This window comes from Boleophthalmus pectinirostris, unplaced genomic scaffold (genome assembly GCF_026225935.1).
Source record: "Boleophthalmus pectinirostris isolate CB_2022bp ecotype Guang Dong unplaced genomic scaffold, ASM2622593v1 HiC_scaffold_1141, whole genome shotgun sequence".
Classification (NCBI taxonomy): domain Eukaryota; kingdom Metazoa; phylum Chordata; class Actinopteri; order Gobiiformes; family Gobiidae; genus Boleophthalmus; species Boleophthalmus pectinirostris.
Genome location: NW_026571008.1, coordinates 1 through 25,000, shown reverse-complemented (window position 1 = coordinate 25,000; position 25,000 = coordinate 1). Strand labels below are relative to the sequence as shown.

At 37.3% G+C, this 25,000-nt stretch overlaps 1 protein-coding gene across 5 annotated transcripts; it reads left to right on the top strand.

The window, feature by feature from the left end:
- The first annotated feature begins 5,661 nt into the window (after positions 1-5,661).
- Positions 5,662-24,916, top strand: LOC129407355 (SLAM family member 5-like). Of its 5 annotated transcripts, XM_055148138.1 has the most exons (7): positions 13,351-13,469; positions 18,591-18,890; positions 18,967-19,263; positions 22,987-23,095; positions 23,176-23,218; positions 23,335-23,424; positions 23,518-24,916. In XM_055148138.1, the coding sequence occupies exons 1-7, from the start codon at positions 13,415-13,417 to the stop codon at positions 23,584-23,586; spliced, it is 963 nt and encodes a 320-aa protein (XP_055004113.1). In that variant the 5' UTR covers positions 13,351-13,414; the 3' UTR covers positions 23,587-24,916. The 5 variants fall into 5 exon arrangements, with proteins under 5 accessions (XP_055004109.1, XP_055004113.1, XP_055004107.1 ...); XM_055148134.1 differs by lacking the exon at positions 13,351-13,469 and adding an exon at positions 5,662-5,763 and having other exon boundaries at positions 23,335-24,916; XM_055148132.1 differs by having other exon boundaries at positions 23,335-24,916.
- The last annotated feature ends 84 nt before the right edge of the window (positions 24,917-25,000 follow it).

Sequence of the window (25,000 nt, the reverse complement as noted above, 5' to 3'; positions counted from 1 at the left end):
TGCATAATAGATCTGCTTCAAAATATCTTTCTTATTTGTTCATACATGTAGTCATCCCCCATCCCCCACTTCTTTCTCACAGTGAGGTTAAACCACAAAAGCAGAACAACGCTCTTACACAGAAGCTTATCTACATTTCTCACCCAACAGAATATCTTTTATTTTAGTACCTTTACTTCACATCATTCAGTTTTTAACAACACTTCTTTGCATGGAGTAAATGACATTTTCCTGAACTCAAAGACTGATATTTAATGTGCAAATGTCTGCTAGGCTCAATCAGTTTATTTTCTACTTTCAGACTTTTTCATAAATTGTATTTGTGAAATGTTTGTAGGTCAAAGATTTTTAAATGCAATATTTTGGTACTCTTCTGGCCTTGAACTCAAGATAAATGCTGGTTTGAAGGGTTGGCTAATAAAAATGAATATATGCAGATACCAACTGAGACTAAAACTAAAGTCAGTCAAAGTTCAACCTTTCCTGAATAGAACAATAAGAGCACATGCAAAGGCTAATGTATGTATTACATGCATTACAATATTACCAGTACACAGTTAAATACTACGAGCCAAAAAGGAAGCTTTGACTTCCTATTTTTGCTTCTGTGGTTCATGGTGACATGTAGTTCATAATTTCCTGTTTTGCTGATACAGATATAAAATCACTTCTAAAGTCCTGATAGGTGTATAATGTGATAGTTCTTTTGTGAACTTGTGCAAGCTTTTTTTTTTCAAAATGTTACAACACGCCTTTAAGTGGTGTTACAACACACTTAAACACCACTTGTAGGTGGTGTTACAACACTTAAAAGGTGTATTACAACACACCTTTTAAGTTACAACACACCTTCTAAGGCCTGCACCTGATTTTTTTCCATGTATTTGAGCAAACTTTATTTTGCCCCAGTACAGATATATTGTGTACTCAGCTCTTGGGTTGCAAGGTTAGTCTGCTGTGTTGTGTCTCAGTCGTCCTAGTAGGATCCATAGCAAAGGAAAAGTTCAATTCTGTCAACTGGACAAAAGTTTTTTGATCAAATATGTTTTGCAGCTCATCGTTTAAACAGCTTGGATGAGCTGCAAAATGTATTCAATCAAAAAACTTTTGTCCAGTTTACAGAATTGAATTTCTCCTTTACAGTTATCTGGTGTGTTCTGTTAGCATCTAATTATAAAGCGTTCAGGAAGTGTGCCTGTTTGAATGCTAGTTGTTGTTAGCATTAGCTTTTATGAACTCATCACTGTGAATAATTAGGATGCTTGGAATAACTTTGGACAACTGCAAACACTATTGAACTCTTTTAGTTATTTTACCCAGTAAAAATCATCTGCAGCTCCTTTAAATGTGGCTGTTGTCACGCTCTCTTGTGTCCAGCAGGGGGCGGCTGGACAGACCCAGAGCTGTCTGACTTCGAGCTGTTGGTGATTATGAACGCCACAGTGGAATCGACCTCAGCAACCTGTCAGGTCCGTACGTCCTACCTCCCTGATGAGATCCTCTGGGGCTACGAGTTTCCACCCGTGGTCTCCCTCTGCCCCAACGGCAAATACGTGGCCGATTTTGCCTTCTTCGACAAAGTGGCTAAAACGAAAACAACGCCAATCTTCAAAAAGCCTGGCAGTTTCCAGAGCAACGGGGGCGGGACGATTTCCGAGGGAACCGAAACCGAGAAGATCCGACTGGAGCAGAGTTACAGGGACAAGGGGGAGGAACATGGCCGCCGGCTCAGTGTGCGCATCAGTAATGTGTGAGCAGGAGAGGTGTCTGTAATAGAAAAGGACTAGAGACTTCATGAAGAAAAAACTATGCACTGTGCCTGCCACTAATAGTTTCCATGGAAATGCTGCTTTGACTGGATGTTGGATGTTGGATGATATTAAATGTAACTGTCTTACTACTACTCAAGTACAGAATACAATTAAAACATACGTTGTTACTGTGAGCGGGCCTACCTCTCCACAGATCTGACCTGTAACTTGGCTCGGTGGCATTCGTGGCTTGTTTCCATTCATTGAAATATACAAGTTTAATGCCATACTGTGAAACATTCAAGGCAACAATAACAGCTCCATGGAGACAAGCAGGTTTAAAAGTTACACAGAACAAAATTATGCAAAATCCACTTTTCATGACAATTTAACCATGTTATAATGGTTCTCTCCTCACTAGATTACTCCATACTATCTGCTGTTTGTACTTATCTCATGTCCGTGTCTACAGAACACTTTTTTCAAGACTTTCACTTCACACTTCACTAGTGAGGACCACACGCCACAACAGAGGTATTGATATTTTGCAGTGACGTCACCCTGGGGGTCTTCTACATGTATGTGTATTGGCGCAATGTTCATCAGTTACCATGGAGACACCATGCATAACACCATATAAAATTTAAGATCATCTGAAAACTTAAGAAAAAGTACAAAATGAAATTTAACAACACATTCTGTGTTCATGGTCCTGTTTAAGTGTTGAGTGTGATTATCAACAAAACGGTGAGAGAGTAACTGTAACTGTAATGTAACTGTAATGTAACTGTAATGTAACTGTAACTGTAACTGTAATGTAACTGTAATGTAACTGTAATGTAACTGTAACTGTAATGTAACTGTAATGTTATATGAGAGGGACTGATTTAACATCACAAATCATCAAAACATCACCTGTCTGTCAGCTCAGTCAATCAGTCAGTCAGTCTTTCAGGTCAGATTACATTAAAATAAAGATGAGATTAAAGTCTAACAAAGTCTCAGACAGAGCATGCTTACAGTTAGCATCACACCCACAGGGACTGTTAATAACATCATCTGCAAAATATCAATTCAGTATTTACTGACGTGTGACATAATAATATAACGGAGTAGAGATGGTGTCTGTAGATGGTGGTGTCTTCAGGCTGAAGACAAACAGGACACATGGGGGTGGGACAGAAGAGTTGAGAGAAGAGACAGGTTTATAAATAGGGCTTCTGGGTAATTAGATCTGTGGCAGAGGTGAGCTGTGGTTCACTGGAGAAGAGCAGTAAGATGTTAGGACACGGTCATATTAACTCCATACACAGCAGCACATAGAAATCAGCAGCAGGCTACAAAGCAAAGCTGCTGTGACGGGCGCCCTGTGTATACTGACGTAAGGTTAAGAGGCACGTGAGAATATAATGAGCTAATAAAATAATAATAATAATAATAATAATAATAATATAATAATATACATCAGACTTATATAGCATTTTTTGGAGACATAAAGACGCTTCACAAAGAAATAGGAAGCAACACTGTAGAAAGCAAAGTGAATCATTAATTCCAGAATGAACAGGTGCAAGTTTTCAGTGGTGATTTGAAGTACTGCAGTGAGTCCGAGTTCCTGAGGGATTGTGGGAGTGAGTTCCAGAGATAAGGGGGCGATGGCAGTGAAGGCTCGGTCCCCCAAGGTCCAGTGCTTTGTTCTGATGAGGGGAGTGAGGAGGTTGGTGTCGGCTGAGTCAGAGAGATCTTGATTACTACTACTACTACTATTACTTACTAAATACTATTAGAATACTATTTCTATTAGAATAGAAAATATTAGGTTTACTTCAGCTTGTTCTTTTGTACTACCTGAGCAAAATGCAAACATGTATTGATCTTTTGTTTTGATTTGAGATTAAGATTATTACACAGGCATGTTCTGGTAATGTTGTAGATTAAACTAAATGGATTAAAATAGGAGTAAGAACAGCCCTCCTCCTCAACTACCAGATGGGGGCAAGAGCAATTCTTATTTTCTACTGATTATATGGTATTCTCATGGGAAATATCATAGGAAATACCACAAAAACCTACATTTTAACAATAAACATATTAGCTTTCCCCCATCTGTATTAAATATTATTGGTCTATAAAATGTTGTGATGTCATGTGCAATAAAATCTAATCTCAGATATGTTACTTGTGCATGTTGGGCTCAGACAGTGTTACCCTTTATAGAATAGAATAGAATAGAATAGAAAGTCTTTATTGTCATTATACAATAGTTTAATGAAATTCAGAGCTGCTCCATCAAAGTGCATAAATTAATAATAAATAAAACAAATCAACAGTTCTCATTAAGTGGTGACATGGTGACAGCTTTGGGGAAGAAACTGTCCCTGAGTCTGTTGGTCCAAGCTGGAATTGACCTGAAGCTCCTGCCAGAAGGCAACAGGTTGAACAGGTGGAGTCCAGGGTGTGTATTGTCCTTAATGATTTTCCTCGCTCTGCTGAGACAGTGAGAGTTGTATAATGTTCTTAAGGAAGGCAGAAGGCAGCCAATAATGTCTTGTGCAGTGTTGGTCACCCTCTGCAGATGCTTCCTGTCAGCCTCTGTGCAGCTAGAGTGCCACACTGTCACAGCAGAGGTCAGCAGGTGACCAATAGTGGAACAATAGAAGGTCACCAGCAGCTTGTGTTTAGTTGCTCCTTCCTGAACACCTCAGGAAGTGCAGCCGCTGCTGGGCCTTTTTGACCAGTGCTGAGGTGTTGACTGACCAGGAGAGATCTGCAGAGATGTGAACCCCAAGGAATTTGAAGGTCTCCACTCGCTCCACACTTTGGCCCTTGATGTACAGGGGGCAGGGGTGGCTCTGTTCTGCCGAAAGTCCAGGATGAGTTCCTTAGTCTTGGTGATGTTCAGTGCCAAGTTGTCAGTTTCACACCACTTGTTGAGTTTCAGGACCTCATCTCTGTAGGGCCAACCCAGTTATCAACGGTTCTGTTCATTATCTTATTTAAAAAAAAAAAAAAGAGGAAAATATAAAGTTTTTTTTCTTTCGCAAATGAATTTCAATCATATTTTTTATTTTATTTTATACTGGCTCCATTGTATAAACGAAGCAAACTGACTTCTTGAACTGTGATACCACAAACGTTTCCTGTCTGCAACACTTTCCAGAAAAGAGAAGACTCATTTCTATTTGATTCAATCTTAAACCTACACAGGGAGGCCTTCTTCATCTGGTTCTTTTTTGTCTAACTACTTAAATACATGTGTATATTTGTTGATAAAACGTTGATGATCTAAGTTAGCCTATTGGTACTGGGTCTTAATATTAGTTTTTCTATGTGAGACTCATGAATGTAAATATAATGTTTCCGGACTGTGACAGATAAGAGTCAGAATAGCTGTAAATACAGTTAGGACGGCGACTAACGGAAAACCGCATCACACAGCGAGAGCCTTAAAGGGGAAGTATATGTGAGGAAGTTCAATCATCTGAACAAAAGGTTTTTGTTTTTCTTTTTACTAATAACTTTGGTCTAACACCATATGAGTCCTTTACACTGTACTTTATTTCAAACTATAACTTATTGTCAATTATATTAGTTTGGTCTCACATGGAAATTAACTTGAATGAATAAATAACTTGTATTATTTTGTGCATATTTCCATTGGTTTGTAAATACATTTTTGTAACTAACACTACAGTGTGTGTGTGTGTGTGTGTGTGTGTGTGTGTGTTATGTAAAGTGTGTTTGATAAAGATAAAGACAGGACTGACCAGTTTAATATGTGTATTTTTGTACATTTTAATGATAGGAATGACTTAAGCTTTTTAATTTTACACAAATTTAATAAAAAGTCATTATTTTTGTGTCATGTGTTTTTTTTTTTTTCATTGTGATGTCACACTTTTGCCCACAGTTGTTCCCCACTACTTCCTCATAACACTCACAGGTCTTCAGTTCATCATGGGAGGCCACATTGTTGGTTTATGTTTCTTTCTCTGCTCTCTTATAACCAAAGGTAAGTTAAATAATATTTATTCATATGAATGTAGTAGTTTCATGTTCAGATGTCAGAGTTGTGACAGGATTATACAAAAGGCTTATCCACCACGTGTAAATGTTTGTGTGCTTCTTAGTTCACAGTTTGACTAGAGAAAACAGCCTTCAAACACTCTTTAAAAACTTTTTGAAACTCTTTTTTGGTGCGTGTCCATGTTATGTCTTTTCATAATATGTTTTACAATATGACATTAAACCGAGTTTTCTCCACGTAAAGAAGCAAGTGACATGAGTTCAAGTTACGAGACAACACCCCTCACACAGTGACAACGCACGGTTTTCAAGATTCAGACATCTGTAATGTAAATGCAGGATTGATATATTTAATGATATACTGTGGAACATTCCAGGCAAAGCAATAACATCTCTATGGAGACAAGCACCACCAAAAAAGTGACTTAATGCACCTTTAACTTGGGAGTGTTTTGTATGAACTGTGTATTTAGGTCTTTACACTGCCCTAAAATTGTGAATTTGATTTGATTTTATTTTATTTTTTATTTATTTTATTTATTTTTTTTGGTGGTTCTCTTTAAAATACAATATTGGAATTGCAAATAAAAGGCCAGTTTTATCAACCTGAAATTCATCAAATGCTGATATTTTTAAAAGAAGATTATTTTTTACATTTTTTCCCTGAAGGGGACACATTGAGTCCATACGTTACCATAAATAATCAACCCTTTAGATGCCAATTTATACATATAAAATTCTGGTTTTGCTCAGTGTGACTGTCCTAGAATTGCGTTTGGTTTATTGCAGAGAAATGAAATAGAAGTCAAAATTATTTTTACCTGGATTTTGAGAGGGCGGCGCAAATAATGAGATTATAACAGAAGTCAGTGGATACACAAAGTTTTGAAAGACGCTTACTATAAACAAATCTTCTGTTATATAGTCTGTTATATAGGTTGTATAAAATTGGGACTAGAATGTTCGTAATTATTACAATTTACCAGGGGAGCCCAGGTAAAATGAAGCCTGTGTGAAGGGCTTTATTCTGTTGACATCTTCAAAACTCAAAACAGGAGAGCATTTGCATTGGCATTTGCAGCTTTTCAGGCTTTGACAAGCCTGAAAAGTGCATTACAAGTACAAGGCATTATTATTATTATTATTATTTTATTGCTATAAAGGAGTGGAACAATCTCCCAACTGAACTAAAAAGCCAAACAAATTACATCACATTTTCTCTGGATTTAAAAAAATGGTAAACAAACAAAAGACAAACACTGTACAGAGGGCTGCAACAAAGAAAAGGGAATATACTGTCATGTGAAATAAATATGGAAAAAGAGCAGGAATAGAAAATCTGCTGTGAGACAAAATTGAAAACTTAATAATATGGAAGAATTTGGTTAAGATTTTCAAAAACACCAGTCCAGGAAAAATATTTCACCTAATCAATAAACTGTTGGAGGCAATGTGGAGAAGTGGAAGCAAACTACAGCCATATATTTTGTCCTCAAGTTGTTCCTGTGTTCCATATGGACAGAGCATTTCAACTAGAACTACTGTGGGTCTGGGTCTCTCCTTGTCATTCCCCAATTTAAGTCATTTGCAGAATTTGCGTCAGTCATGCTTTATTTTCATGATTTTACTAATCAGAAAAAGTTCAACATTTGATCCATCAGTTAACGTTTATTTTTAGAAATACTTACAGTAGAACAAATCCTCGTAACAATTTGCACCAGCACTTTTTAAGTACATTTGACTGATGTAATATCAGGTACAATTTACTTGTCAGTATTAAATAAAATGGGCCTGGTCAAGCAGAAGTAAACAGCCAGGCCAAAAATTCAAGTTAATGCATCTGATATAAAAATGTATTGAACAGATACATATGTGCTCTAGTTTATGAAACTGTTGACCTTTTTTCTGTACCATTTTTGGTTCTAAAGTTACATATGTTTTANTGTTTGTTTGAAATGATCTAGAAGAGTTTTGGGTTTCCTGTTTAGTGCTGATCAGAATCATGCAGCGACACTTACACAGTGAAACAGTTTGACACAAGTGACTTTACTGTGTAGTATGAATAAATACACCAAATACTTTCACATTCAAGATAATTGAAGTATAACTGAACACAGAAGTATATTTATTTAATGTGTTTAGACCCTGTGTAAAGGCCGCAACAAAAAGCAGGAGGTGAGAGGTTGGATTTTAAAATAAAATATATTTATGAACTAAATCACAAACAAAACATACACTGTTTCTGCCTTTTGCTTTTGCATGACTGATTATTTTTGTCTCCTGATACAAAGGCAGAGTACAGGAACTGACAAGTAAGGGTCAAAGGTCAATTTTGAGCTCAATATTTTTCACGATATTTATTCACATTATAAAGGACGTCTCAAATACAAATAAAATTTTCAGTCGTCCGTGATATTGTTCCTTTCTTTTTTCTTCATAAACAGCCATGTTTGTTTTGATATGAGCCATGTGTGTCCCTGATTGGTTAATCTACCTGTCAATCACGCCCATCTGAACTGTGGGAGACTGAAAAGAATCCCTGTGCTTGAAAACAGTTCCCCAATTTTATTTTCTTTATCGCTGTAACATGTAGGATTTGGCAGCATCATTTTGGTACAAATGAAAATAATCCTCATGTTGTTGGTGTGATGTGGCGACAGCTCAGTGGTTCTTTGTTGTGATGATGTTTATGGTGACGTCAACTCTAACACAGGAATCAGCACTTGTTTCTTTTATTAAAGGGACAGTTCAGAATTTTGAATATAGGGCCTCATTTTCTAGTGAGCCAGAGTGTTGGAGACGTGTGGAGACACTTTTTTAAATATTCCATCCAGTTCTTGTATTTGCAGAGGTCGCTGGTGCTAGACTAGTGCATGTCAATGGTCATAGTTATCCTGCTACTAAAAACAGTCTTACCCACTCCACAAAACACCCAAAGAAAATCTATTATTACAGCAGACTGTCCATGTAAATGAGCATCAGATCCGCAGACCCACAGGTTGGTGGTGTGATTCCACCTCACACAGGTGAATGCTGTCGTGTCCTTGGGCAAGACTCTCAGCTCTAGGCTTCCACTTCCGACGTGATATAGACGACACGCTATGAACCTCGGGTGGATATATTGTGTCTGTTGTGTTGTGTTTGTCGTCCTGGTAGGATCCATAGCAAAGGAAAAGTTCAATTCTGTCAACTGGACAAAAGTTTTTTGATCAAATATGTTTTGCAGCTCATCGTTTAAACAGCTTGGATGAGCTGCAAAATGTATTCAATCAAAAAACTTTTGTCCAGTTTACAGAATTGAATTTCTCCTTTACAGTTATCTGGTGTGTTCTGTTAGCATCTAATTATAAAGCGTTCAGGAAGTGTGCTGTTTGAATGCTAGTTGTTGTTAGCATTAGCTTTTATGAACTCATCACTGTGAATAATTAGGATGCTTGGAATAACTTTGGACAACTGCAAACACTATTGAACTCTTTTAGTTATTTTACCCAGTAAAAATCATCTGCAGCTCCTTTAAATGTGGCTGTTGTCACGCTCTCTTGTGTCCAGCAGGGGGCGGCTGGACAGACCCAGAGCTGTCTGACTTCGAGCTGTTGGTGATTATGAACGCCACAGTGGAATCGACCTCAGCAACCTGTCAGGTCCGTACGTCCTACCTCCCTGATGAGATCCTCTGGGGCTACGAGTTTCCACCCGTGGTCTCCCTCTGCCCCAACGGCAAATACGTGGCCGATTTTGCCTTCTTCGACAAAGTGGCTAAAACGAAAACAACGCCAATCTTCAAAAAGCCTGGCAGTTTCCAGAGCAACGGGGGCGGGACGATTTCCGAGGGAACCGAAACCGAGAAGATCCGACTGGAGCAGAGTTACAGGGACAAGGGGGAGGAACATGGCCGCCGGCTCAGTGTGCGCATCAGTAATGTGTGAGCAGGAGAGGTGTCTGTAATAGAAAAGGACTAGAGACTTCATGAAGAAAAAACTATGCACTGTGCCTGCCACTAATAGTTTCCATGGAAATGCTGCTTTGACTGGATGTTGGATGTTGGATGATATTAAATGTAACTGTCTTACTACTACTCAAGTACAGAATACAATTAAAACATACGTTGTTACTGTGAGCGGGCCTACCTCTCCACAGATCTGACCTGTAACTTGGCTCGGTGGCATTCGTGGCTTGTTTCCATTCATTGAAATATACAAGTTTAATGCCATACTGTGAAACATTCAAGGCAACAATAACAGCTCCATGGAGACAAGCAGGTTTAAAAGTTACACAGAACAAAATTATGCAAAATCCACTTTTCATGACAATTTAACCATGTTATAATGGTTCTCTCCTCACTAGATTACTCCATACTATCTGCTGTTTGTACTTATCTCATGTCCGTGTCTACAGAACACTTTTTTCAAGACTTTCACTTCACACTTCACACTTCACTAGTGAGGACCACACCACAACAGAGGTATTGATATTTTGCAGTGACGTCACCCTGGGGGTCTTCTACATGTATGTGTATTGGCGCAATGTTCATCAGTTACCATGGAGACACCATGCATAACACCATATAAAATTTAAGATCATCTGAAAACTTAAGAAAAAGTACAAAATGAAATTTAACAACACATTCTGTGTTCATGGTCCTGTTTAAGTGTTGAGTGTGATTATCAACAAAACGCTGAGAGAGACTAACTGTAATGTAACTGTAATGTAACTGTAACTGTAATGTAACTGTAATGTAACTGTAATGTAACTGTAATGTAACTGTAATGTAATGTAACTGTAACTGTAACTGTAATGTTATATGAGAGGGACTGATTTAACATCACAAATCATCAAAACATCACCTGTCTGTCAGCTCAGTCAATCAGTCAGTCAGTCTTTCAGGTCAGATTACATTAAAATAAAGATGAGATTAAAGTCTAACAAAGTCTCAGACAGAGCATGCTTACAGTTAGCATCACACCCACAGGGACTGTTAATAACATCATCTGCAAAATATCAATTCAGTATTTACTGACGTGTGACATAATAATATAACGGAGTAGAGATGGTGTCTGTAGATGGTGGTGTCTTCAGGCTGAAGACAAACAGGACACATGGGGGTGGGACAGAAGAGTTGAGAGAAGAGACAGGTTTATAAATAGGGCTTCTGGGTAATTAGATCTGTGGCAGAGGTGAGCTGTGGTTCACTGGAGAAGAGCAGTAAGATGTTAGGACACGGTCATATTAACTCCATACACAGCAGCACATAGAAATCAGCAGCAGGCTACAAAGCAAAGCTGCTGTGACGGGCGCCCTGTGTATACTGACGTAAGGTTAAGAGGCACGTGAGAATATAATGAGCTAAATAATAATAATAATAATAATAATAATAATAATAATAATAATAATAATAATACCTCAGACTTATATAGCATTTTTTGGAGACATAAAGACTCTTCACAAACAAATAGGAAGCAACACTGTAGAAAGCAAAGTGAATCATGGGGCAAAGTGGTGATTTGAAGTACTGCAGTGAGTCCGAGTTCCTGAGGGATTGTGGGAGTGAGTTCCAGAGATAAGGGGGCGATGGCAGTGAAGGCTCGGTCCCCCAAGGTCCAGTGCTTTGTTCTGATGAGGGGAGTGAGGAGGTTGGTGTCGGCTGAGTCAGAGAGATCTTGATTACTTCTACTACTACTACTATTACTTACTAAATACTAGAGAAAATATTAGGTTTACTTCAGCTTGTTCTTTTGTACTACCTGAGCAAAATGCAAACATGTATTGATCTTTTGTTTTGATTTGAGATTAAGATTATTACACAGGCATGTTCTGGTAATGTTGTAGATTAAACTAAATGGATTAAAATAGGAGTAAGAACAGCCCTCCTCCTCAACTACCAGATGGGGGCAAGAGCAATTCTTATTTTCTACTGATTATATGGTATTCTCATGGGAAATATCATAGGAAATACCACAAAAACCTACATTTTAACAATAAACATATTAGCTTTCCCCCATCTGTATTAAATATTATTGGTCTATAAAATGTTGTGATGTCATGTGCAATAAAATCTAATCTCAGATATGTTACTTGTGCATGTTGGGCTCAGACAATGTTACCCTTTATAGAATAGAATAGAATAGAATAGAAAGTCTTTATTGTCATTATACAATAGTTTAATGAAATTCAGAGCTGCTCCATCAAAGTGTATAAATTAATAATAAATAAAACAAATCAACAGTTCTCATTAAGTGGTGACATGGTGACAGCTTTGGGGAAGAAACTGTCCCTGAGTCTGTTGGTCCAAGCTGGAATTGACCTGAAGCTCCTGCCAGAAGGCAACAGGTTGAACAGGTGGAGTCCAGGGTGTGTATTGTCCTTAATGATTTTCCTCGCTCTGCTGAGACAGTGAGAGTTGTATAATGTTCTTAAGGAAGGCAGAAGGCAGCCAATAATGTCTTGTGCAGTGTTGGTCACCCTCTGCAGACACTTCCTGTCAGCCTCTGTGCAGCTAGAGTGCCACACTGTCACAGCAGAGGTCAGCAGGTGACCAATAGTGGAACAATAGAAGGTCACCAGCAGCTTGTGTTTAGTTGCTCCTTCCTGAACACCTCAGGAAGTGTAGCCGCTGCTGGGCCTTTTTTGACCAGTGCTGAGGTGTTGACTGACCAGGAGAGATCTGCAGAGATGTGAACCCCAAGGAATTTGAAGGTCTCCACTCGCTCCACACTTTGGCCGTTGATGTACAGGGGGCAGGGGTGGCTCTGTTCTGCCGAAAGTCCAGGATGAGTTCCTTAGTCTTGGTGATGTTCAGTACCAAGTTGTCAGTTTCACACCACTTGTTGAGTTTCAGGACCTCATCTCTGTAGGGCCAACCCAGTTATCAACGGTTCTGTTCATTATCTTATTTATAAAAAAAAAAAAAAAAAAAAGAAGCTATTTGAAATCTTAAACCTACACAGGACTTCTTCATCTTTCTTTTTTGACTTAAATACTGTAATTTGTTGATACGTTAAATCTATTATTTTGTTAATGTTATAATTGTTCTATAGATGAGTCAGCTGTGACAGAAGACTGTCAGAATACTGAAAACGGCGAAACTGCATCACACAGCGAGAGCCTTAAAGGAGAAGTATATGTGAGGAAGTTCAATCATCTGAACAAAAGTTTTTTGTTTTTCTTTTTACTAATAACTTTGGTCTAACACCATATGAGTCCTTTACACTGTACTTTATTTCAAACTATAACTTATTGTCAATTATATTAGTTTGGTCTCACATGGAAATTAACTTGAATGAATAAATAACTTTTAGTAATTATTTTAAGTATTATTTTGTGCATATTTCCATTGGTTTGTAAATACATTTTTGTAACTAACACTACAGTGTGTGTGTGTGTGTGTGTGTGTGTGTGTGTGTGTGTGTTATGTAAAGTATGTTTGATAAAGATAAAGACAGGACTGACCAGTTTAATATGTGTATTTTTGTACATTTTAATGATAGGAAGACTTAAGCTTTTTAATTTTACACAAATTTAATAAAAAGTCATTATTTTTGTGTCATGTGTTTTTTTTTTTTTTTCATTGTGATGTCACACTTTTGCCCACAGTTGTTCCCCACTACTTCCTCATAACCGTCTCAGTGCTTCAGTTCATCATGGGAGGCCACATTGTTGGTTTATGTTTCTTTCTCTGCTCTCTTATAACCAAAGGTAAGTTAAATAATATTTATTCATATGAATGTAGTAGTTTCATGTTCAGATGTCAGAGTTGTGACAGGATTATACAAAAGGCTTATCCACCACGTGTAAATGTTTGTGTGCTTCTTAGTTCACAGTTTGACTAGAGAAAACAGCCTTCAAACACTCTTTAAAAACTTTTTGAAACTCTTTTTTGGTGCGTGTCCATGTTATGTCTTTTCATAATATGTTTTACAATATGACATTAAACCGAGTTTTCTCCACGTAAAGAAGCAAGTGACATGAGTTCAAGTTACGAGACAACACCCCTCACACAGTGACAACGCACGGTTTTCAAGATTCAGACATCTGTAATGTAAATGCAGGATTGATATATTTAATGATATACTGTGGAACATTCCAGGCAAAGCAATAACATCTCTATGGAGACAAGCACCACCAAAAAAGTGACTTAATGCACCTTTAACTTGGGAGTGTTTTGTATGAACTGTGTATTTAGGTCTTTACACTGCCCTAAAATTGTGAATTTGATTTGATTTAATTTTATTTATTTTATTATTTATTTATTTTTTTTGGTGGTTCTCTTTAAAATACAATATTGGAATTGCAAATAAAATGCCAGTTTTATCAACCTGAAATTCATCAAATGCTGATATTTTTAAAAGAAGATTATTTTTTACATTTTTTCCCTGAAGGGGACACATTGAGTCCATACATTACCATAAATAATCAACCCTTTAGATGCCAATTTATACATATAAAATTCTGGTTTTGCTCAGTGTGACTGTCCTAGAATTGCGTTTGGTTTATTGCAGAGAAATGAAATAGAAGTCAAAATTATTTTTACCTGGATTTTGAGAGGGCGGCGCAAATAATGAGATTATAACAGAAGTCAGTGGATACACAAAGTTTTGAAAGACGCTTACTATAAACAAATCTTCTGTTATATAGTCTGTTATATAGGTTGTATAAAATTGGGACTAGAATGTTCGTAATTATTACAATTTACCAGGGGAGCCCAGGTAAAATGAAGCCTGTGTGAAGGGCTTTATTCTGTTGACATCTTCAAAACTCAAAACAGGAGAGCATTTGCATTGGCATTTGCAGCTTTTCAGGCTTTGACAAGCCTGAAAAGTGCGTTACAAGTACAAGGCATTATTATTATTATTATTATTTTATTGCTATAAAGGAGTGGAACAATCTCCCAACTGAACTAAAAAGCCAAACAAATTACATCACATTTTCTCTGGATTTTAAAAAATGGTAAACAAACAAAAGACAAACACTGTACAGAGGGCTGCAACAAAGAAAAGGGAATATACTGTCATGTGAAATAAATATGGAAAAAGAGCAGGAATAGAAAATCTGCTGTGAGACAAAATTGAAAACTTAATAATATGGAAGAATTTGGTTAAGATTTTCAAAACACCAGTCCAGGAAAAATATTTCACCTAATCAATAAACTGTTGGAGGCAATGTGGAGAAGTGGAAGCAAACTACAGCCATATATTTTGTCCTCAAGTTGTTCCTGTGTTCCATATGGACAGAGCATTTCAACTAGAACTACTGTGGGTCTGGGTCTCTCCTTGTCATTCCCCAATTTAAGTCATTTGCAGAATTTGCGTCAGTCATGCTTTATTTTCATGATTTTACTAATCAGAAAAAGTTCAACATTTGATCCATCAGTTAACGTTTATTTTTAGAAATACTTACAGTAGAACAAATCCTCGTAACAATTTGCACCAGCACTTTTTAAGTACATTTGACTGATGTAATATCAGGTACAATTTACTTGTCAGTATTAAATAAAATGGGCCTGGTCAAGCAGAAGTAAAAAGCCAGGCCAAAAATTCAAGTTAATGCATCTGATATAAAAATGTATTGAACAGATACATATGTGCTCTAGTTTATGAAACTGTTGACCTTTTTTCTGTACCATTTTTGGTTCTAAAGTTACATATGTTTTAAACAGATCATGTCACGTGCAATTTTTAGGCCTTGAACAAAAATTATTTCCCAAATTTCAAAGACCTGCAAATCCTCTTCAGGTTAACTTTTAAGCTTCATCTTTGACTAATCTACATCTCTAGGTAGTATACGTATGAAAATGAAAACTATTAAGTGTTAGTATCTGGTAAAACCTGTTTTTTTACAAGTCTAAAAATGGTAATTTTCCCTCCGTTAATTTTCCCTCTGTTACCGAAAAATTATGTTTTTTTTTTTATTTTACATGTGTTAAACTTTATATTTCATCATGAAACTTTCTAAAAGCAAGGATATTGATACTACTAAGCATTTCCTGCAGCAGTCTAATGAATTCTGTTTCTATATATTGTTTTATTAATTATCCTATTTTTTCCCTCCGTTACTGGCAAAGGTAACGGAGAGAAAACAGTTCATATAGTAAACACTTTCTACTGCATTCTCCCTGAATTATTCCATACATAGTGTGTTGTTTTCATAATTGATTGATTGATTGATTGATAGCATTTATATAGCGCCTTTCAAGATACCCAAAGGGCTTTACAGTTCATTATTCAGTCACTCCACACTCAGTGGAAGTAATTATGGTTTTGTATTAGGTTAAGGTGGTCTCTGTTTTTAGCATGATCTGTAAAAACGTACAATATTTTGAGAATAAACTCAGATTTTAAAAAACATATGAGTGAAGTCTTTGAAATGAATGGCGAGTATAGTTTAATATCATGAATACATTTATGTTTCAAGTTTGCAGTTTGTTGTTTTGGTTCATTATATTACCTTGACAGTGTTTGAATGGACATGACGAGCATTGGGAATTTACTAGTCATCTCGTAGCCATGCTAAACATGTGCAGGTGTGAGGTGTTGAAGCCACTACATCTCTCTCTTTCCTTCTTGTTGGCATCCGAGACAGGGTTGGCTTCCCTGTCATCTCTGCCAAGCTCTGTATAGCCGTGTGATATTCTGTGAGTGTCATTTAGCATTCTGTGGTGGTGTGGTTAGCCCCATTTTGTTGAGAAATTTTCAGCCACATTTTTAGTACTGATCATAGCTCTTACCCCTGCTGAGAAGCAGTTCATATATATAAATATTGGTTCTTAAGGAAAAGTTAATCATGTAAATAAATGGATGTATTTCATCATTATTCGATCTTTGAACTGTTGATGGAGGTACATGATTTTTCAAAAAAATATTATTTAAAATGATAAAAATTTGCTTGGAAGGACTGACATATTTTATAGAAATAGTTTTCTTTCATTTTGAAGTAATATTAAAGTTTTCAGAAGAAAAAAGTGACAAATTATGCAAAATCCTGCACCTTCTACTTGCTTGAACAATTTTCCCTCCGTTACTTTTCCCTCCGTTACCATGACCTTTCTTCATAAAAAATCTCATGACTCAAAAAGTAAGAGGTTTTTCAACCTAATCTTGTACCATATGGTAGAAAACTATATGAAGCAAATATTCAAACCAGTTTGTTAAGGATATGGAAGTGAGAACCAAGAGTTATCACTGTTTGGATTTATTGCCCAAAAAGTGCTGCATATTTCATTCCCTCTGTTACCAACATGAGTTTTTTTTAAATTTTTTGTCAACAACTTGAAAGAATATCACAGGTTTAACTTGACCCTGTTGGAGTGTAACTCTTTCCTACATTCTGATACTTTACTTATTTCAATAGTCCCTCTAGTTTCTGAATAAGAGACATTTGAATGTCAAAAATCTGCCCGTTTCCCTCCGTTACCACTTGACCGGACCCAAATGTACTTACCACCACCATTAACTGTCATGAATTTACTGAGTAATTGTTACCCAATTTTTTTTTAAAGTTAGAAATCAGTGAAGTTGACAACATTCATCTGTGGGACTAGAATTGCGCCGTCAACCTGTGGATCAGTGGATCTGACCACTTTCCCAATTATGTTTTTTTTGTTTGTTTTTTTTATGTCAAGAGCAGGATTCAAACTACCCACTTTTGGATCAGTGGACAAATGCTCTGCCAACTGAGCTATTGTGGCCCAGCCCCAAATACTTTCAGTGTAGGCTTAAATTTAACTTACATTAAATAATAATAATAATAACAGAAATAGCATATTACATAAAGTTCATGTATGTGTTGGTGTATAAAGTGTCAAGTGTTTGAGCAGAAGATCTGGGCGTGTACATACATCACAAATGTGGCTCTGACTCAAACTGGAGAATGACACATAATGGGTGAAAAGATAAATAACATTTCTATAACTGGAAATGTCTTAATCCACACATCCCAGCAGTGCATGAGTGGTTTGATACAGAGGGCCAGAATTTTCAGAATTAGTGTCAATGTTGCAGTAATGACCTTTTCTTTCATAAAAGCTCAAAAACACGTCTAAAATGTGAAAGAGCGTCTACAGTTTAAAAACAAATATAAATGTCTACAACTCCGCTGAATATTTACTTTGTACCTGACATTTAAACATCGAGGAGCAGTGTGTTCAGACTGCAGAACCCACAGCTCCAGGTTCTATAATTCTTACTTAAAGATGCACTGTGTAATTTTTCAGGTTGGGGTACCGCTACCATGGAGATGCTATGGCTTTGACTGTAATGTTCCACAGTATGATATTAAACTTATATGAGATTTTGTTGCTAAAAATACCTTTAAAAACATGTATTCTGACTGTGAGTGGGGTCGCCTCCTCACAGATCTCACACGTAAATTGACCTGGTGACCTGCTTGTTTCTATGGAGATTGAACAGTTTAATGCCGTACTTTGGAATATTAGAGACAAAGCAAAAACATCTCCATGGAGACAAGTAACTGGCGGCCCTCTACCAGAAAAGTTACACAGTGCACCTTTAAGATGAAGAGAATCACTTTTAGTATCAGGCTGCAACAAGAAAAATGTAAGAACAAATGGGAACAGTGGAGTTTATCACAACTGTAAGACTTTGCTTGTTTTTATTTTAATTATTCTTTTTTGTTTGCAGTTGCTAGAGGAAACTATTCATGTGTCTGCACCAAAGACACACCCCACATGTTAAACTTAAAATATGAAAAATAAAGAGTTAGAAAAATGTCTCTGCTTTCCATTTGATATGCAAAATTAGAAAAATATCTCATATTTTCTTTTAAAAACCTTTCACTTGTTTTTTCCACTTGTTTTCTCAGGTTCCAGTTCACAACAAATATTCATACAGACCAACCACGATCTTCATTTGCATGTCCCAGAGAGTCAAATAGGATCAGATATATTTTATTGGAAATTCAATACCACCAACAATATAGTAAGACTGACTGGAGACAAACCCACCCAGGTTCTAAGTACAGAAGACAGAGTGGAGTTCTTCCCTCAGAATCTGTCTCTGATTCTGAAAAATGTCCAACTCAGAGACACTGGGACCTACTCAGCTGTGGTGTCTGGAGATGCTAAAGAAGAAACAATCGCCACATTTGAGGTCACAGTTGAAGGTGAGTACAAACACACATCTAAAATAATCACAATTATGTTTATGTAAATGTGACTGGTTCCATGTTGTTTCCACAGACCCAGTGTCTCCAGTGGAGCTGAGTGTGTCCTCTGTGTCCAACAGCTCAGAGTCGTGTAACTTCACTGTGAGCTGCACAACTGAACTCTACAACATCAGCCGCTCTTTCACCTGTGACACACACAACTCCAGATGTGAGGAGCAAACACCACAAACACCTGGACACACCTCCCCCTCTGGACACGCCTCTTCTCTGCACCTTTACCTGTCTGACCAGTCAATCATCTGTAACCATAGCAACCACGTGAGCTGGACCAATGACACCAGAGCCATACAGTCAGTGTGTCCAAAGCCTGGTAATGAGCCATTTCTGTTTTTATTCACGGGTTTCTTTTTTTTTTCTCTTTCATTGATGCCATTTTGTGGAGGTTTGAACATTCAAAAGAAACAGCAGCTTAAGCTCAGTGCACACCTATCCACCTGTTGTATGAAGCCAGCAGTAGGGGGCGCTGTGGGCAGTCTGTTTTATCTGGAGAACATCATCATCCCTCAAAGGACACAGTTCTGTCTGAATGTGTCCACACTATTCCCTACTCAGAACACTATTCAGGGGTCACGTTGTTTTCAGTGTTGTCCGAATGTCCAGCAGGTGAAAAAGTAGTGCACTCAAAATTTCCCACAATGCACCTTGAAAAGTAGTGTCCAGCACTGGTCACTACACAGGTCAATATAGACCACAATGCACTGGGAGAGTCAGAAAAACAACAGCGCACAGAAACAGGTGTTTAACTGGACACAACACGACTGAATGAAGCAGATAGAAGCTCTGGTTTAATGAATAAAACAGTATTAAATAAATTGTTATGGTGGAAAGATGCAAGCATTACATTTTTATTGTTGGTCTTACCACCCACCCGCCCGCGGGAGGGCGATTTTGCAACAAAAGAGCAGTATTTTCACCTTCATTATTGTTTTCACTACTGCCTTGCCATACATCTTTTGAAAGCTTAATTTCTCAATAAAACAACCATATCATTTATTTTATGCTGCACAACGAGCCCAAAACGCGATAACTTAAAAATCCACATCATAATCAAAAAAGGAGATACGCGTTTCTTACCTTTGAGCCGGTTCTGTCGGTCCAAAACGCGTTCAATCCAGGATAAATTGTACTCAATAAATCCGCAACAATCCACAGAAAAAGAATATCAAGTTGTTTTTTCCATAAAATAATTCCATGTGGGTAAATAATCCAGAAAAACCACGTCTGTAAAAATAGATGAATGTTTTGTTTTCGAGCCTTCTCCCTCGTCTGACTTTCGCTTCTCTTGGCCCCTTTGTGTACGCTTGTTTTCCTCACACTCTTGTCTTCAAAATGAGACCATCCTGGGAGTTGTCCGAGGTTTGGTGTAGCTGGGACAAGCCGCTGAACCGACGCGCACCTATCTACTTCCTGGTTTTACGCACGCGTCATCATTTTGTTTGCGGGAATCCTCTTCAGTCATTGGTTCGTCCAGAAAGTGATTGACATATTGTTTCAGCCTATCACCAGAGCTTTCCAACGGTGGGTGGGACATGCAGACAGTCTCTAATACAGGCGCTGTGTTTACATGCACAGCAGAGAGATACAGAGAAGACAATTTTGGCTTCTTTTAGTTTTATTTTTTTTCTTGAGAAAACATGCCTAAAGCTAATAATAATAATAATAATAATAATAATAATAATAATAATAATAATAATAAATAGACTACTACTACTACTACTACTATAATAATAATAATAATAATTATTATTATTATTATATTATTATTTATTTATTTTTGGCGCAAATTTGGCACTCTTGTGCCGAATTGCCATTTTGTATACACAAAGGCTCACAGCATCAAAACCCTTAGTCCAAGAGATCTACACAGTTGTTGCCAACAAATTCTACACAGTTGTTGCCAACAACTTGAACAGTGAGTGTAGTGAGTAACAAACGCCTAGTATGAAGTATGCCCAAGCTAGAGCCTTTATTTTATTCAAATTTTTTTCCGAAGCAAAAAAATACAATGTTTAGACATTTTTAATTGACTGTACTGTAGGTTAGGCAGCACTCACAGTCTTCATATGCATATCTACAGAAACTAGAAGGCCTAAACTTTAAAATGATGCATCACACAAGCATGTAGGTTCTAAGGTTTTTTTTTTTTTTTTATAAGCTATGACATTTGGGTATGTATTACTATTGTGCACATGCCAAAATGATGTAGGTGGGAACAGGTTAACAGCTCAATATAAGACAAGCACATCTGACATTTTTCACATCTCAGACAAAAGCTGAATAATCCAGTCCGTTCACATGAGATCCAGCTTGACAAAAACTTGTGTGATTATTAGTTGATAAATACTTGTGTCACAGTCGAATTGGATATTTTTTTTACAGAAATGCAGTTTTCTTGGAGTTAAGCTGATTTTTTTTCACCTCAGGCAGCATGTCTAAATCTGTCTGTGAATGAGTGCACTTTATAGTCTTCTAAAGAGTGCAGGAAATGTGTTTGGATTTATGTTGAATGAGACAAGACACAGAGCGACAGTACAAACCTCTGAGAGGTGGTAGACGGTGGGTTGGTGCACACTGAGCTTTTCTCTTAATGGTCCAGTATTACACAAACTTGACTCTTGTGAGTTTGTGGTCATGTTATAATGTTGTTATCTAATCAAAAACATACCTGGGACCAAAAAACAGCCCTGGACTTTTTCCCCACAAATAGGCCAACCCTGATTCATTATTAATTAATAAAATAAATAACAATGAATAATTTCAATAAATCAATAATGAAATAATTGAAGAAAACAGGAATCAGCTTGAAATATGATTTCATGTGGTATCAAGATCTCAAAAATGTTAAATTCCTCTATGTGTAGGTTTTTCCTAGATCCCATCACATATAATAGGCTGGTGAGTTTGTGTAAGAGTCTGCATTAGGCTGTGCTGCACTTTTGCTGGGTTAGACGCAGAAATAATAATAATAATAAATATTGTTGCTGCACACAAGGGAAAAAACATGAGCATTTTGTGTGCTTGCTTATTTATAGATTTATAGATTTTTATGTTTATGATTTTTTTTTTAGTTTGGTAGTTCAGTTTTAACAGCAATAAGCCACACAATATTTCTCATCATTGAGCGTGAAGTCCAGTTAACAGAATCTGACAGTGAGAGGGGGTCAAGCCTAAACATAACCTGCTCTTTTATGTCCTTCTTACTTACAGGTACCTCCTCTTCCTCCAGTGCATTTCCACTAACTCCTTCATCATCATCATCTCTGACATTACTGCTGCTGCTGGCAGTCGCTCTGCTGCTGGCAGAAAGCTCTGTAAGCTTTTTGCATTTTGCTGTTTTATTTCAAAGTGACTTTGCTTTTTTGTCTTTAACTTTTTCTCATCCTCCTTTCTCCTTACATTTTCTGTTCTACGTCTTTGAATGTGTTGAAACCACTGAGTGACCCACTCTTCTTTGTCGCCTTTTAAGCCTGTGCAGTTTATGCTTGACAAATGGGCAAATTATTATATTAGCGCCCTCTGCTGTTAGTACAGCCAACAATCTCTAGATCGGACAGTCGCTCTGGACTTTTCCAGAACACACAGATTACTGGTCCGTCCCTGCCTGGAGTTATGTTTTGTTTTCACTCACACATGTTTCTTTAACAGTTTTTTTTTTCTTCTTTATTAGTCTGTCTACATCTCCCATGACCCTGTGATGTCATGAAGTGGTAATGTTCAAGTTAACAGTTACCTTTGACCTTTAGTTCAGTAGAGACTGGCAAGTTTCTGTTTGAGAGAAGAACTCAGTGTGAATCTGCAGGGTTTGTGTGTTAAACATGTAAATGAAACAAAACATAACTCCAGGTCTGTTTTGTTGAGGAAACTACATTATAAAGGTAGATAAGAAATAAAGGTGTAATATGGGCCCTTTAACAGAGTAATGAACATAATGTCTTTACCATCCCATGGCTACAGTCCTGTTTTATATCACTAATGTAACTGAATGATACCTGATGTTCTGACTGATCCATGTCATGTGCTCTTTTCTCTACAGATCCCAAACCTCAACCTGTACCAGACTGGATAATTGCACTTATTTGTGTTGTGATTGGAGCGCTGTTTATATTTGTAGCCATTGTACTGTATTGCAAAAAAACAACACAGTAAGTGATTCAGATTTTACCTACAGATTCTAATGACATGATGTAACAGTACTTAAAATGTTACTGAATTTATTTGTCAGGTCGAACAATAAACATGTGGCAGAAAATACGATTTATGCTGAGGTGAGGTTTAATTTGTACTTTTTATAGTTTTATGAAAAAGGATAACATGTTTCATTGTTTGTGATAATCCTTTCTTCAAAACCTACTCAAACTACTATAACTTTTTTCTGTCGTAGGCTGAGCCGCCTGATCCGAGCACACGCATCTCTTCAGAGGATTGTCCGTCCTCCATGTACAGTTTGGTGGGACCCCACACTGCTCCTGCTCCTGCTGCTGCTCCTGCTGCTGCTCCTGCTGCTCCTGCTGCTGCTGCTGCTGCTGCTGCTCCTGCTGCTGCTCCTGCTGCTGCTCCTGCTCCTGCTGCTCCAGACCAGACTGTAGAGAGTCTGTACGCCAAAGTGGAGAAACCCTCTCGACATCAGTCCTAGTGTCTGCCCTGGTTATGAAGCTTGTATCCATTTTCTTCTGCTTCAGCTGAGGACGAGGAGAGAACAGAAGTCTGATCAGGCATGTTTAGACTCTGGTACCACTTTATAATCATCACTTTTATTAGCCTTAATAAAACCTGAACAAAGACTTCATTCATAATGAGCAAATCGTTTATTGAGAAGATTCAGGATTAATAACTTTGTGTCAGGGGTTCAGGTTTGGACTAAGGGTTTGGGTTTTAATTAAGTAATGAATTCGTTTGACTTTATTGATCCACAAGTGAAATGATTTGGACACAGAATCTCACACATCACAATATAAAACAAAAAGCACAAATATAAATGATAAATAAATGATAAACGACTAAATGACTAAACCTGAATTCTTCTTAATAAACCATGTGTTCATTATGAGTTAAGTGTTGTTATTATCATAGTGTTACCCAGACTTCCCTCACCCCAGACACTTCCCCAGCTCCTCCAGGGGTAAAAGAGTCACAGTCCCTCCAGGGTGTCCTGGGTCTCCCCGGGGCCTCCTCCTGTGGGACGTGTCCAGAACATCTCCCAACACCAGCACCAGGTGCCCGAGCCTCCTCAGCCGCTCCTCTGGTTAAGGAGCAGCAGCTCTACTCTGAGCTTGTTGTAGGCCAACAAGTGTTCACTGGAGAAATTATGATGAGATGATCGACTCTGTGCAGCAGCATGCTAGCTAACTCACCGTGTCTCAAAACTAATGCTAATGTTTATTAAAAGAATAAAATATGAAATAAACAATCTATTAAAGTATCTACTCTGTAATCTGTTAAGTAAAATAAAGACTATTTGATAGTTTATATGTAGATTGCATCAGTTTGGAGCATTATTATTATAATATATATATAATATGTATGTATATATAATATAGATAATATTTATTATGGTGTTAGCGTTAGCGTAGCAGACACAGACATCTCCATCTCATTTGTTTTCTTTGACATTTTGGAATTCTTGAATTTCCTTTGGAAAGACAGTATCTATGTATGTTGTGGGTGTCAGGTGCCACCTGTCTGTGTCGACTCAGCAGAATCTCCACAGATCTGCAGAAATCTGTGACTCATGGAACAGTTGTTATGTATTGTTATTGTATTGTAGTAATTCTGTAGTTTGGGGATGACTCCAGATTTAAATGTGATTTTTCAGCACTCTTATATATTTGGATATTCCATTTTTACTGGTTTTGCCTCTGGTTGTACATGAACAAAAAGAGAGAAAGTGTTCAACTTGAATTTTTGAGGTCTGGATTGTAAAACAGGCTGAGTTCTTCTATTAAACATGATAACTTTAAATGTGATGTCACGTGGTAATACAGGAAGTGCTCCACTGTGTTTTCATTCTATTATGCACCTTCACTAGAATCATTTGGATGATTTCAGAC